Here is a 15,196-nt window from a genome sequence, read left to right on the forward strand (position 1 = left end):
TTCCACCCTTAAACGAGTGATAGTTAATAAATGCTAAAATTAAGTCCTATATGATGGAATTGGGAAGCCCTATATGAAAGATGATTCTAATCACCAATTTTCTAAATTAAATCAATGTATACACAAGGACAATGTTGCTGATGCCTTACCGCCTCAGCAAAAGCAGGCATTGTAGATCAAGATATAAAGATAGTGCAGCAAAAGAGATGAAAGGGGAGTAAGCATGCGACATTTTTCCACTTTCAATGATCGTTTATGCTGAATGTAGTCAATGGTTACTGATGAGAGAATAAATGATTCACAGAAGAAATCGAGCATTATGAAATTTATCACGGTAACCACACACCTAATGAGAATTTATGGCAGGGAAGATACAAGGATATATAGTTTTCCATCTATATAGCAATCATAGCAGCTAAGTAGGCATTCTAAGATGAACTCTTTCCTAGATTAATCACTTGAAAACAGAAGGGTTGGCTGATGCAGTACTCACTTGGACTTCAAGCAGTTCAAGACGTCGCTCTAGTGTGTCAAGCTTCTCATTCAGTGCTGATAGTTTATACTTTGTTGTAGCCTCTGAAAAAATAAATCACGTGAAAACTAGTCAAACCAGCTCAATTTGAACTCTAAAAGTAAAGTCACTCATCAGGCCATAATCAGGTATACTATACACCAGAAAATATAATCTCAACATAAGGTTCCTCTTCTAGACTCTAGAAGCATAAGGAATTGAACATGCAGAGGAAACTGCCAGAACTAGTAGAAAATAAAAAAAGGTTTATGAGGCCTGAATCATCAAGATTAGCTCAAGTACTTCGTATATGCATCTCTTGTCATAAAATATTACTCGTAACTATCAGGTCAACAAGAATTCTCTTTGGCCAATATATTACCTCAAGTGAAACTATGTATAGAAGCGGCCAAGACAAAGTGCAAACTGCAAAGGATGTTTTGTTAACAGAACAAAGGCCTGTATTAAACTCATATAGCAACACCACCAAGTATTCACCATTCATGAACATGAATCCAAATCTATGCATACACAACTAATTAACAGTTTTGACACTTATTCCATTTAGCCACGAAGATATGTAAATACCACTCAGACTCTTATCATCACTAGTCCTGGTTTACCCTAATCTCCTCATTGCGGATCAGAATTGCTTAGTTTGAACTTTGAAATGTCTTCATAAAAACCACTCATGAAATGAATATTGACATGCACATAGCACGTAATATTCTAAAAATCCAAAAAAACTACCTCTGCAATCATGAAGACTCAAATATAACAAGCCTTGGAACATGGAAGAACAAATTGAAGGAAATGTGTCCTCGACTCTAGTGCAATTACTAAGTATAATTATGGATCGTATTATGGAGATAGTAATTCGTTTATTTGGTCGTCTATACGTCTTGCTAGAGAATGCTATAGAACTTTGGGTAAGTGAGTAACAAACCCAAAGCCCACCTAAACAGATCCTACAAGGTCACACATTAGGTTTGGATCAATAAAGAAACCTAAAGCCCAAAGTGAGGCCTTAAGGTGACCGGCCAAGAAGGGAAAAGGGGAGAGGAAACCCTAACCTAATGATAATGTGATTATATTAATTAGAGGTTTTAGAAAATAAAATATACAGTATTCAGTTTTCTAAAAACTACGTAACTTTTTCCTCTCCATATTTTCTCTCTAAACCGGTTCTCTTCTCCAAGAAAGGTGAAGGATTTTCCCATCCAACTAACATTGGTGCAGAATTGATTCAAGCCGGTGGATCGAATAGAGGAGTCACGTTTGAGGCTCTTTATCTCCTCTAGAGAAGAAGATTGCTAAGAGGATTCATGCTTCAAAGGTATTTAAACTATTATGTGATCCTTTATTTGTATATGCATGAAATCCTGTTTAGGTGCGTATGAATGAGATTCATGAAATTCCGCTTAGAGTACCTAAAACCCTGCAGTTGTATCAGTTAGCCCCTTGCATATAATTTATTGGTCACGATAATATGATTATTTTGATGTGAATTAGGCTAATTTTAATTCAATTAAGGGGAGGAATTAAATTATGGATTGAATAACCTTATTAAAATATGATTTTAATTGATTGGAATTGATTAAATTGTGAACTTAATTGCTCAAATAGCCTCTAAACCTAAAAGCCCTAATTAAATTTTCGAATCTTTGATGGTTATGAACCCTAATTTTTCGATTTTTTAAATGTTGAATTCATGTAATTTAATCTATTTTTCATATTTATAATTGGTTTAGGTATGATTAATTAATTCATATAAAAATAGTTTTATATGAATTGGGAATTATTTTATATGAAAAGCCCTAAATTAATTAAAATAGAGATTTTAAATTAATTTTCTGAATTAGGCATAAAGAGTTTGTGTTTAATTTTATTTAGACCAATTAATTGATTTTACAAGAGTTGTAGAATTAATTTACTCAAAAAAAAGGGGGGGGGGGGGGGGGGTTTAATCGGTTTAGTGGGAGCAGCCACGGCTGGGTGGCAGAACCACCTGGTGGGCCACGATGGCTGCTCTGGTGGTCAGGTTGGGCGTAGGGCAGCAGGGCGGAGTTCGGGGAGGGGCAGTGGCTGAAACGTGCAACTGTTGCACGGTTCCAGCCACTGCACCTACTGGTTGGTGTGCTGGCTGCTGCCTGGCGCGCCAGCCAAGCGCTGCTGTGGCTGGGAGACTGCCTGGCTGCAGCGGCCGGCTGAGCTCCGGCCTGGCTCCTGCAGTGGCTGTGACGTGGCTGGCAGTGTGCTCAGTCACACAGCCCTCTGTTTTTCAAAAAAAAAAAAAAAAATTGATTTTAATTAATTAATATTGATTCGATTTTGTTTTAATTTTGGATAATATTGCAAAACTGATTTTTGGGAGGATTTTGAGCAATTCCAATTAAGGTTGTTTGACTTGATTATAAGATAATTACCTAATTTGATTTTTTAATCTAATTAAAATTAGTTGGTTAACTTAATTTTTAGGATATAATCGTTTTAGGCGGTTAGGATTTCAGTAATTTAAATATGATTTATTTTCTAGGATTTCCTAATTAATTGATTTATGCACTTGACATAATTAAGAATATTTGATATTTTGATTATTGGCGAGTATAATATGTGATATTATTATGTGGCAATTTTCATATATATGATATATTATTGCTATAAATGACTAGTATGGCCCATGATTTAAATTATAAATACGATCTGCGTATCGTTATGTATTTTTGTAATTTAAATACGATATGTGTATCGTTAAGTATTTTTCTAATTTATTTTAATTAGGAATTAGTTTAATTATTTAAATACTTAATTAATCCAAAAAAGAGCCCAAGATGAGAAGGCCCATGACAAAGGTGGATGGAGATCCATGAAAAGTCCAAGGAGGTGCCCAATCAAGCTTAGTTCTTAGGATTAGGGGCCATACTAGCTCATATTTAATTTTGCATTTTTATTATTATTCTTAAAATGCTTATAAGTTTATTGTATGTGTGTTATCAATGCGCTAGAGTTCACTAATTAATACCAACATAATGAACTTAGGTACAGCTAATATTGAGGTTTGTTTTTCCAAATACAAAGTACTTATTAACCCTTAATTAATAGTAATAGGTCATGCCTCAGCAGGGTATTGTTATTAATTTTGGAAGGTGAGGTGAAATCGCGAATTTTGCACACTTAATTTGGTTAACCTCAATAAAATCATCAAAAGCGTTTTGGATTTTGAAGCAAAGGGATAGTTAAGCATGAGATGTTTTTTTAGTCTAACCAAGAATTACAAATGTTGTAATTAGTGAAGAGTTTACTTACCTTGAAAATGTAACTTAAAGAAACGGCCTCCGTCTGCTTAACGCTGCATGTTGATAGGACCTTGGAATCACTTATTCAAATTGGGACATTAAAGTTGAATAGAGTGCTTAAGTAACCTAGAAACCAATGCATGTTTTAGGTGCTTTTATAAACATAAATTGAACTTTGCCTTTTTCTGTCTCTAGATAACATGTCTCATAACAACTCGGTTTTCAACATCCGTCCCTTCCTTGAGAAGGATAGGCTGAACGGAGAAAACTTCATCAATTGAGAAAGGACCCTAAGACTTGTTTTAAGGTCGAAGGGTAAAGAGGATGTCTTAGAAAACCCACTTCCAGTAGTGACCGATGAATCATCTCAAGCTGACAAATGTCGTGCTAGGCAGGCTAATGAAAGGTCTACTCCAATCTTTTGCTTGATGGTGGCAGTTATAGAACCGGACCTCCAAAAGAGGTTTGAGACCAAGGATGCTTACACCATTATGTAAGAGCTTAAGGCCATGTTTCAGAAACAGGCGTTCGCCAACATTATGTAAGAGCTTAAGGCCATGTTTCAGAAACAGGCCAGGATTGAGAGGTATGAGACTAATGAGGAGATTTTGGAATGTAAGATGGAAACTGGCGTTCGCCAACATGCTTTCAAAATAGTGGGTCTTTTTGAAAACATGGAACGTCTAGGATTCCCTTATAGCGAACAGTTGGCTACCGATATCATTCTCCACTCATTGCCTGATAGCTTTAATCAGTTCAAGATGACTTTCAACATGAATGAGTCTGAAAAGACTTTGACTGAATTGCATGGGATGCTAGTCAATGCTGAAAAGAACATTTCCAAAGAACCAAAGAAAGAGGTTTTGATAGTTCAAAAGGAAAAGGGTTTCAAAAAGAAGGGGGCAAGAAAGGCAAGTTGTCACTATTTCTGAAAAGCCTAAGCCGACCGCTAAGCAAAAAGTTGTTGCGGAAAGCAAATGTTTCTATTGTGAGAAAATAGGTCACTGGAAGAGAAACTGCCCCGGATACTTGAGGACAAGAAGTCAGGTGCTTCCACTTCAGGTATTTATGTTATAGAAATCAATTCGACTTCTACTTCTTTGTGGGTATTCGATACCGGTTGTGGTTCTCACATAGTTAATGATGTGCAGGGACTAAAAAGAAGTAGAAAACTAGCAAAGGGCGAGATAGAGCTTCGCGTCGGAAATGGAGCAAGAGCAAGAGTTGTTGCACTTGTCGTCGGAAGTTATAATCTACATTTACTGTGTGGATTAATTTTAGAACTTAATAATTGTTATTTCGTTGCATCATTTACTAAGAACATTATTTTTGTTTCAGTTTGGATAATGAAGGTTTTTGTTTTGAGATTAAGAACAAATGTTGTTCCATTTCTTACAACGTGTTCTATGCTAGTGCGAAATTGATTAATAGTTTATATGTGCTTGATAGGACCGTACAAGTCTATAACATAGATAGCAAGAAACAGAAGTCAAATGATATAAACCCAACATATCTATGGCATTGCGGATGGGTCAAATAAACCAAAAGCGCATCCAAAAGTTACAAAAGGATTGAAGCCTTACATCATTCGATTATGAATCTTTTGATGTATGTGAATCGTGCTTAATGGGGAAAATGACAAAATCACCTTTTACGGGAAAAGGTGAAAGAGCCAATGACCTCTTGGCACTCATACATATGGATGTTTGTGGGCCTATGAGTTCAAAGGCAAGAGGTGGGTTTTAGTTACTTCATTACTTTCGGTGATGATTTAGGTCGATATAAGTATGTCTACTTAATGAAGCATAAGTCGGAATCATTTGAAAAGTTTAAAGTTCCAAAATGAGGTACAAAATCAACTTGGTAAAACAATAAAAGCATTACAATCCGATCGTGGTGGCAAATATTTGACCTAAGAATTCGATAATCATATAAAGGATTGTGGAATAGTTTTACAGTCGACTCCGCCAAGGACACCACAGTTGAACGGTGTGTCTGAAAGGAGGAATCGAACTTTAATAGATATGGTTCGATCAATGATGAGTCTTGCTGACCTTCCAATTTCTTTTTGGGGATATGCTCTAGAAACTGCTGCACACACACTAAATAAAAGCCTGTCAAAGGCTGTAGAAAAGACTCCATATGAGATGTGGAATGTAAAAGTTCCAAACTTATGTTTTCTTAAAATTTGGGGTTGTGAGGTCTATGTAACACGTTTACTGTCACACAAACTTGCACCCAAATCAGATAAAACGTTTACTATCAGAGGCGAGGGCGAATGACTCTGCTATGACAAGTCAAGCGTCGGAGTTAGCTAATTCATTAAGCAAAACTCCTATCGTTCCACTTGAATCTAATTCAAAACCTACTACCTACAGACAAGCTTTGACGAGCCCAGAAATGGCTTGAGGCCATGAAATCCGAACTGTACTCTATGTCGCAGAATAAAGTTTGGACCCTAGTCGACTTGCTTGATGGGGTCAAACCCATTGGATGCAAGTGGGTGTTCAAAATAAAAACAGACAAAAATGGAAACGTCTATATCTATAAAGCAAGACTGGTTGCAAAAGGATTCAAGCAAATTCATGGTATAGACTATGATGAAACCTTTTCTCCAGTGGCAAAGCTTAAATCGATTCGGATACTTTTGGCGATTGTTGCACATTACGATTATGAAATTTGGCAGATGACTATCAAAACCGCCTTCTTGAATGGGTTCTTGATGGAGGATGAGTACATACACAACTTTAGGGTTTTAAGGATCAAGAAAATCCCAGAAAAGTTTGCAAGCTTCAAAGATAGATCCATTTATGGATTGAAGGAAGCATCCCGGAGCTAGAATCTTCGATTTGATGAGGCATTTGGTTTTCTCAGGAATGAAGAAGAATCTTGTGTCTAAAAGAAATTTAGTGGAAGTAGTTTAGTCTTCTTGGTTTTGTATGTAGATGACATACTGCTCATGGGAAATGACATACCAATGCTTGAGTCAATCAAGAAAGGAATTGTTGGGAAGTTGTTTTCCCATGAAAAACCTTGGAGAAGCTAAGTACATATTGGGAATCAAAATCCATAGAGATAGGTCTCAAAGGATGATTGGACTAAACCAAGCGACTTATATCGATAAGGTTCTTGGGAGGTTCAGCATGGAAAACTCTAAGAGAGGATTCATTCCCATGTCACATGGTATTTCGCTTAGCAAGAGTCATTGCCCAACAAAGCCTGATGAGATGAAGCGAACGAGTAGCATACCTTACACCTCGGCTATAGGTTCTATCATGTATGCCATGATATGCACTCGACCAGATGTGACCAGATGTTGCATAGCCTGATGAGTTGATGCGAATGAGTAGCATACCTTACGCCTCGGCTATAGGTTCTATCATGTATGCCATGATATGCACTGACCGAGCTTATGTAGCAGGTTCCACACTGGACTGCAGTTAAGAGCATCCTCAAGTACCGAGAAGGACTAGAGGAATTTTTTGGTCTATGGAGTAGATAAGTTGGTTGTTAAAGGTTATACTGATGCAAGCTCATTATCGCTCACAATCAGGGTACATTTGTCTGAATGGAAGAGCAGTGGGCTGGAAGAGTTCAAAGCAAGGCACTATAGCAGACTCTATGACAAAATCAGAATATTTAGCGGCGGTTGAAGCAGCTAAGGAAGCTGTTTGGATAAAGAAGTTCCTAACAGAGTTAGGCATCGCACCTAATGTTCTGGAAGGGATTAAGTTGTTTAGTGATAATAATGGAGCTATTGCACAAGCAAAAATACCAAGATCGAACAACAAATCCAAGCATTTAATGAGGAAATATTACCTCACTCGCGAGATTGTAGACAGGAATGATGTCAAGATCTGCAAAGTTCACACGGATGAGAATGTTGCTAATCCACTCACTAAACCTCTACCTCAACCCAAGCATGAAAGTCATGCTAGGGCTATAGGTTTGAAGCAAGTGTTAGAATGGCTTTAGATTGTTTTATGTTTAGAGAAACTTGTTACAATTTAGAGACATGATTTTGCTAATTTATGTTTATATGGTGTGAAGTCTTTCTCTTATTTAATTTTGGTTTAGTATTAAATAAAATGTCTAGTATATTTTATTGAATTTAATGGGCTTGTCAAATACGTGATTTGATGAATGAAACCCCATAAGTGAACTGAAATCATAAAATATTTAAGTTCCTAATCTGAGTTGTTAAATTGGACATAAACGACTTAATAAAAGGATTAGCATATAAGATTGATTGATAGCACCGTTTCATGGGCTATGGGAACATGGAGATGCCTAGTCAGTCATATGGATATGTATAGTTGATACATGATCGAACAGACCTACTTAGAAGTTCTAAAACTTCGCAATTATATTAGTGGATTCCATAGACATGAGTGGAACGCTACTTAGCTCGATGATTAGTGTAACTTTGATGTTGTCAAACGTTATGCCGTAAAAGGGGACTATAAAGGCAACACTCGGGTTGTGCGTGCTAAAAGTTGAGTGGGAGTTTTGGTTGTCACAAGATTGAATAGGTCTTCCTATATTAGATAGGTTGGGCATCTTGGCCTCTTGAAGAGTAAGAATTGAAAATGCATTGTCGTGCTCAAATGGATCATAAGATGATCATTTGCTTAGCAATTCAAACTCGGATTTCAAGAAATAATTTAAAAGACACTAAGAGACTTAAAGAATTTGAACATTGCACACTTGTCTCAGACAAGTGGGAAGGAAATGTGTCCTCAACTCTAGTGCAATTACTAAGTATAATTATGGATCGTATTATGGAGATAGTAATTCGTTTATTTGGGTCATCTATACGTCTTGCTAGAGAATGCTATAGAACTTTGGGTTAGTGAGTAACAAACCCAAGCCCACTAAACGGATCCTAAAAGGTCACACATTAGGTTTGGATCAATAAAGAAACCCGAAGCCCAAAGTGGGCCTTAAGGTGACCGGCCAAGAAGGGAAAAGGGGAGAGGAAACCCTAACCTAATTAATGATAATGTGATTATATTAATCAGAGGTTTTAGAAAATAATATATACAGTATTCAGTTTTCTAAAAACTACGTGACTTTTTCCTCTCCACATTTTCTCTCAAAACTGGTTCTCTATTCCAAGAAAGGTAAAGGATTTTCCCGTCCAACTAGCATTGGTGGAGCATTGATTCAAGCTGGTGGACCGAATAGAGAAGTCACGTTTGAGGCTCTTTATCTCCCCTAGAGAAGAAGATTGCTAAGAGGATTCACGCTTCAAAGGTTAATTCTAAACTATTATGTGATCCTTTATTTGTATATGCATGAGATATTGTTTTGGTGCGTATGAATGAGATTCATAAAATTCCGCTTAAAGTGCCTAAAACCCTACACAAATTCCCATAATATCCTATATAAAGAATCTCAATTCATATATTCTTCCCCTCACATTTCCAACAACTATCTCCCCACCCCTCTATATATTGGTTTCTGTCACTGGAATCAAAACTCTTCCTTTGTTACATATTAGCACCTTTACTCTTCTTGCTCAGCAGAATCACCTTGCTTTGAAACTTTGGGATAGTATTCCTATGGACCATGGTGTGATCAATCGCTTGAAGCTAAGGCAAACAAACCTTGAAACAAGAACAACATCGATCCAAACAACCTAATATAACGAGATTGTTCATACTAAAACTAATAAAATCAAGGAATTTTATTCATCACAACAAAGTCCTACCTCCTCAACTAATCCATAGAAAGAAATTTCCAACACAATAGCAGACGAAACGACAAACTACTGGTACAAATCCAGTTTCAGACATCAGTTAGGCGAAATAACTTAATTAGGCAACAAAATGGTATTCAGACAATTTTCCAAACACAATATCTTCAATTTAAAATACCCATCTTTTTTCTGAAGACATTTAAAATACCCATCTAAATAAACATTCATTACAAAACTATTAAAAGAATTATAATAGAAAAATAACAAGATCAAATCAATGGAAGAACAAAGAAATTACCAAATTGGACAAGAAAATCGAAAAGACGACGAATGTTGAGGGAAATATGAGAAATGAATTCTCGATTTTCCCAATCAGCTTGCACTGCAATTCCTACATTCACTGCGTTTGTGATTCCTCCAGCCTTCGCCATATTTTCCCCAATTAAAAGCTCAATTTGGAATTAAACTGCTTAAAATCATCAATGGAAACCCTATTTTCTTAGTGATCTATGACTGTAAACAATTATTGCAATGAAGGTTATCAAAATGAAGCGTAGATAATGAAGAATCAAAGGAGAAGATGGTTACCTTTTGAATTGGTTAATGAATTGGAGAGTGGAGACGAGTCTACAAGAGAAAGTTGGTTGCTTCCAAAAGTTGACTGGTTTTCTTTGCATTTCCTTGAAGGGAAGTTTTTTTTTTTTTTTTAATTATTTTTTTAAAAAAATAAGAGTGTTGTTATTTGTCGCTCCCATTTTACCGGGTAACGCTCCCTTTTTTTCTTGAAATTCCAATTTTACCCCTAATATATAAATACGGTTTTTTCCTTCCCGACCAACATTTCTCACTTCTTTACTTCTCTCTCTAACTCTCTTACTCTCAAACTCTCTTACTCTCTAACTCTCTAAAACAATTTTTTTTTTTAAAAAAAAAAAATTCCAAAATTGTTCTTAATTTTTTAAAAAAAACAACAATCATCATAAACACAAAAGAAAATGGGTGATTCGAGGCGGATTAGGCTGAGATTCGGAGGGAGGACCTTCGGCGGCGCTGGTGGCAGGGGCGTAGGCGGCGGCGGCGGCGATGGTGGAGACGAGGTAATTTTTTTTTTTTTATTTTCGGATCCCAGGAACTTCCGCCCAAAATTTCCGGAAGTTCCATGGAGGATCCGCCTGGAATTTCCGGATCCTCCATGGAACATCCGGAAATTCTGGGCGGAAGTGTGACATCCGCCCAGAATTTCCGGATGTTCCATGGAGGATCCGGAAATTCCAGGCGGATCCTCCAAGGAACTTCCGGAAATTTTGGGCGGAAGTTCCAATTTTTTTTTTTTTTTTTTTTGGCCCGTTAATAAAATTGTTAATTTTATTTTTTTTTTTCGGATTTTGTTTTTTTTTTGTTATTTTGAAGTGTTATGGTGATTATTGTTGGTATTATTATTATTGTTGTTGTTATTATTGTGCTTATTATATTTTAAAAAATATGATAATTTTTATTATTTTGTTGATATTAGGTTTTTATTATTAATGTTAAGGTTATTGTTGTTGTTGTTAATTTGTTTTTTTTTTTTTTTTGGATTTTGTTATTTTTGTTGTTATTTTGAAGTGTTATGGTTAGTATTATTATTATTGTTGTTGTTATTATTATTGTTGATATTATTATTATTATTATTATTATTATTATTATTATTGTTATTATTGTTATTATTATTATTATTATTTTTGTTGTTGTTATTATTATCGTTGTTATTGTTATTATGGTTATTATGGTTATTGTTATTACTAAAATCAGATTATTTTTTAATTTTATGTAGATCGAGGGTTCTGGTGCTCGACATGCAATATCACGACGTCTGAATGCGTCTGTTAGGAGACAGACATCTCGATCTTCACCGGTTCAGCCCGAGCAGCAGCAATACGGGTCTACTAGTGGTTGGTCGAGAGACCAACAGTCTGGTAGTAGTCGGCCCTTGTACTCTGCAAGTGGAGCACCCATATCTGACGAGGAAGACGAATGTTCGGGTAGTCATGCTGGTGACCGGGATGAAGAACAGGACCCTCAGGATTTCCATATGGTATATAGGGGTCAGTTTGGGAGATTTGTTGGTAGTGGGTCGAGTCAGCCTACTTCCAGCTCTGCAGAGGCATGGTTAGTGCAGGAACCGATGCCGGGTGGGCCTGAGGATGGGTCAGTTATCCCTAGTTTTGGCGGTCACGTGGCACGGTATATCTGGATGGAGCAGGAGCGTAGTGTTTTACGCTGTTTGAGTAGGACAAAGTTATGTTCTGACTTGTGTACTTGGCGAGGCCGTCAATCTGTGGAGGACATTGCGGAGATTGATGCTAGTTGGTTGTCTCACTTGCCCGGCCTGATGTTTAAGAGACTTGATTGGCCGTTGATTTCTGCTTTTGTTGAGAGGTGGCAGCCAGATACGAACACCTTTCACATGCCATTTGGGGAGATTACGATCTTGCTGCACGACGTGTACAACATACTTGGGTTACGGGTTGCAGGCAATATGGTGTCCACTACTCCTAGCACGGACGTGTTACGGGACGAGTGCTCGGTCACCATGGATATGACTCCAGATGATCTGTCTGAGGTTTGCGGCACAAAGACCATTTGGCAGGGTAGTGGGGTGTTGACTGATAAGATTTTTGAGTCGACATTGGCGGTCGACCGGGATTTTAGTGAGCAGCTTGATGCATACTTGTGGTTAGTGCTTGGAGGTACACTGTTTGTAGACAAGAGTGGTAACCGTACGCATCCTTCCTTCCTCCACGAGCTATGTCACACGGATGTCCCTATTAACGAGTATGCTTGGGGAACAGCTGCACTGGCCTACTTGTATCGGCAACTGGGCACGGCATCACGGAAAGGTGCTGATTCGATTGCTGGTTGTCTCACGCTTCTGCAAGCGTGGATTTACGAGTACTTTCCGTGCTTTCGGCCACAGCAGGGTACCTTGACCCGGGACCTTCAAATGCCTCGTGCGTCTGCTTGGGATGTAGGAGCGGGATGTCCTAGCAAGAACCTGGAGCGCCTGTTAGCTTTTCGTACTAGAATTGATGCGCTTACTGACCGTGAGGTGAACTGGCTACCGTACGGAGCTGATCCTGCATTACGAGTGCCCCCCACTTTATTCATTGGCTGCATCCAGTATCGTAACATCATTGAGCCGTACATGCCTGATAGAGTGGTCCGCCAGCTTGGTTTCGTGCAAGGCATTCCCCGCGAGATCATCAGGCCAGAGAAGGCCAAGAGGCCGACTAACTTGAAGATGTATCGGGTAGACTTCCCGACTGAGATGACAGCTGTGATGTGGAACCGGTTTGTCCCTGGGGTATCTCAAAGTGTTGTTTTAGGTGCCCTACCCAGGCTTAGTGCTGCAGCTCCTTCGGTTGCGCCCGGTTACATGCAGTGGCTGTACAGGTTTTCTCACCCGCGGGTATCTCCAGGTCCAGGAGTTACAAGCAACCTGCCTGAGCGGACTAATTACGTAAGTATTAATGCTTATTATTATATTAACAATGACTTCTATTAATTTTTGTGTTATAATATGTTATTGTTTTATTTGCAGTGGATGGGTCGGTCCATGGAGATTCACCAAAGAGCACTAGCTGAGTATCCTGAAATGTCAAGTGAGACTCGAACAATGACTGAGCAACTTGTATTTGATTGGAAGTCAAAAATGGGACTTTAGATTATTTTGATTAGATGTTTAGTTAGTGATGGTTTTATTTTTATTATGTTATGAACTTATTTGTATTTTATTTTTAAAAATGTAATGTATAAACTGGACACTTATTTTATTTTATATTTGATGTTTTGTTGCATATCATGTTAGATTAAAAGCAAATACATATAAAATTTTCTTACAAATGTTCAAAGTTAGTGAATGTACATTACAAACTACCTAACTAATGCATCCCACATGTCCCTTCTCAATTGATATGCTTGATCCCATCCATTGACACTATCCTCGTGGTGTTCCGTCCACCAACCGGCGATCGGCGGGAGTGGTGAATCAGGTACAAGGTCAAGACGAATAAAATGTGATCCACCAACTGTAGCAATCACAAACTCTCGAGTCGGTGACCGAACCCCGTTGCGTGCCCTAAGCGGTAAGACTGTGATGCATGGGTAGTAGCAAGTTGGTACTAGGCCTACTCCGAGACAAATCACCCTTGCGTTGAACCACGTAGCAATAGGAAATAAATCTTGAATTGTAACCATCCAATGCCGCTCCCCGACAGCCCCACCATCCCATCGAATACGCTCCACGTTCATCCAAAGTCGTCCAAGCCCGTAAATTCGTTCGTACAAATCAGGATGACCAGCGACCTCGTTCGCTATTGTTTCCCGAGCGTCATACCACTTATTTTGATCGCCAAAGAAGAAGTCGGCGACACAACGAAAGCCACAGTTCCCATCACCAATGACATCCTTCCAAGACGAAATGTACGGCAACATTGGGGCTGGAAGCAAGTTCAAATACCTGCATTGACTAATGTCACTTGGATCTACAACACAAAATTAAAAGATAAATTATTAGTAAAGCTACAAGTACTAAGTTTACATATTTTTATGTTAAATATAGAATTTTAGTATTACCTGGTTCTTGGTCACCACCACGTTGAGTGTGTTGACGGTTCACATGCTCGAAATAGCTACGATCACGCCTGGTGTTATTTCTTTTCGGTCGACCACGAGTGTTAAGGTTGATATGTGGTTCTTCAAGGTGTGAATGATCTGGATGTAGCTCCTCCTCAATGATTCGCGTTACATTTCGACGTACGGCCGGGTCACTTTCCATGACTTCGTCGATCAGGGACCGAAAATGTGCAGCCTCCTCGGTCGAATCATTTACCACTTCAGGAATGTTAACACCATCACAACCAATAACCAGTGTCTTCCAGAAAGAATGAATTTGGCTACAATCCCGTCTGTGCAACTATCGATTCATGTATCTGGCAAGCACATGGAAGACCATGGGTCAGACGCATAGCACATCCACACCGTTCATGGACCTGGTAACTCAAATCCCGCATCCTTTTCGTCTCGTTATCCAGAACTTTCAAGCAATGTTGAGACACTTTGCCATTTATACGTGACAGTGGCAACTGTTTGTACATCTGACCAATTTTAGACCTTGATGCCTCCAAGTCATTACGAATTTGTATGATGCGATTACCGATATGACAATGGACTCGGGCCCATACGGTATCCAAAGCACCTGCCAATGATTCTAATTAGTAAATTCAAATACAATTACAATTAATACAATTACGTAACAACGAGAACAACTAATAAAATAATACAACTAACCTGTGGATGATTCTAACCAAGTTTTCACTGCTGAATGTTGGCTCTCAACTCTGCAGTTGGTGGTGTTACCAAAATGAAGAACCTGGTTCGTCCAAAATTTCACAAATTTCTCCTTATGACAAAGCCAAGTTCTCTGAACATACTGAATCACTTCCAGATATTTTCCCCACCTCACTTGCATGGCAGTTAGAGCACGATCATACTCCGCCTGTGTTGTTGCATTCACGATTTTGAACCATCTCCCAACTCTAAAACTGACACCAACCGTCTTGTTTCCAAACATCTTCGTCACCTTAGCCTCCACATCTCTGTTGATGTGCCATAGACAGAGTAAATGTGACGTCCCCGGAAAGACTTCTC

The 15,196-nt window shown here is 38.3% G+C and overlaps 2 protein-coding genes across 2 annotated transcripts; both read right to left on the bottom strand.

The window, feature by feature from the left end:
* Positions 1 to 252: 252 nt before the first annotated feature.
* Positions 253 to 10,207, bottom strand: LOC145581447 (protein BRICK 1-like). Its single transcript, XM_081638449.1, has 3 exons — positions 10,097 to 10,207; positions 9,807 to 9,974; positions 253 to 576 (listed from the first exon to the last, which is right to left on the bottom strand). Exons 2-3 carry the CDS (start codon positions 9,937 to 9,939, stop codon positions 455 to 457), a joined length of 255 nt encoding a protein of 84 aa, XP_081494575.1. The 5' UTR covers positions 9,940 to 9,974; positions 10,097 to 10,207; the 3' UTR covers positions 253 to 454.
* Positions 10,208 to 13,304: 3,097 nt separating this feature from the next.
* Positions 13,305 to 14,372, bottom strand: LOC145581448 (uncharacterized). The gene is made up of 2 exons (XM_081638450.1): positions 14,123 to 14,372; positions 13,305 to 14,031 (listed from the first exon to the last, which is right to left on the bottom strand). Exons 1-2 carry the CDS (start codon positions 14,322 to 14,324, stop codon positions 13,421 to 13,423), a joined length of 813 nt encoding a protein of 270 aa, XP_081494576.1. The 5' UTR covers positions 14,325 to 14,372; the 3' UTR covers positions 13,305 to 13,420.
* Positions 14,373 to 15,196: the final 824 nt, after the last annotated feature.

This window comes from Chenopodium album, chromosome 15, assembly GCF_948465745.1.
Source record: "Chenopodium album chromosome 15, dcCheAlbu1.1, whole genome shotgun sequence".
In the NCBI taxonomy this organism is placed as follows: domain Eukaryota; kingdom Viridiplantae; phylum Streptophyta; class Magnoliopsida; order Caryophyllales; family Amaranthaceae; genus Chenopodium; species Chenopodium album.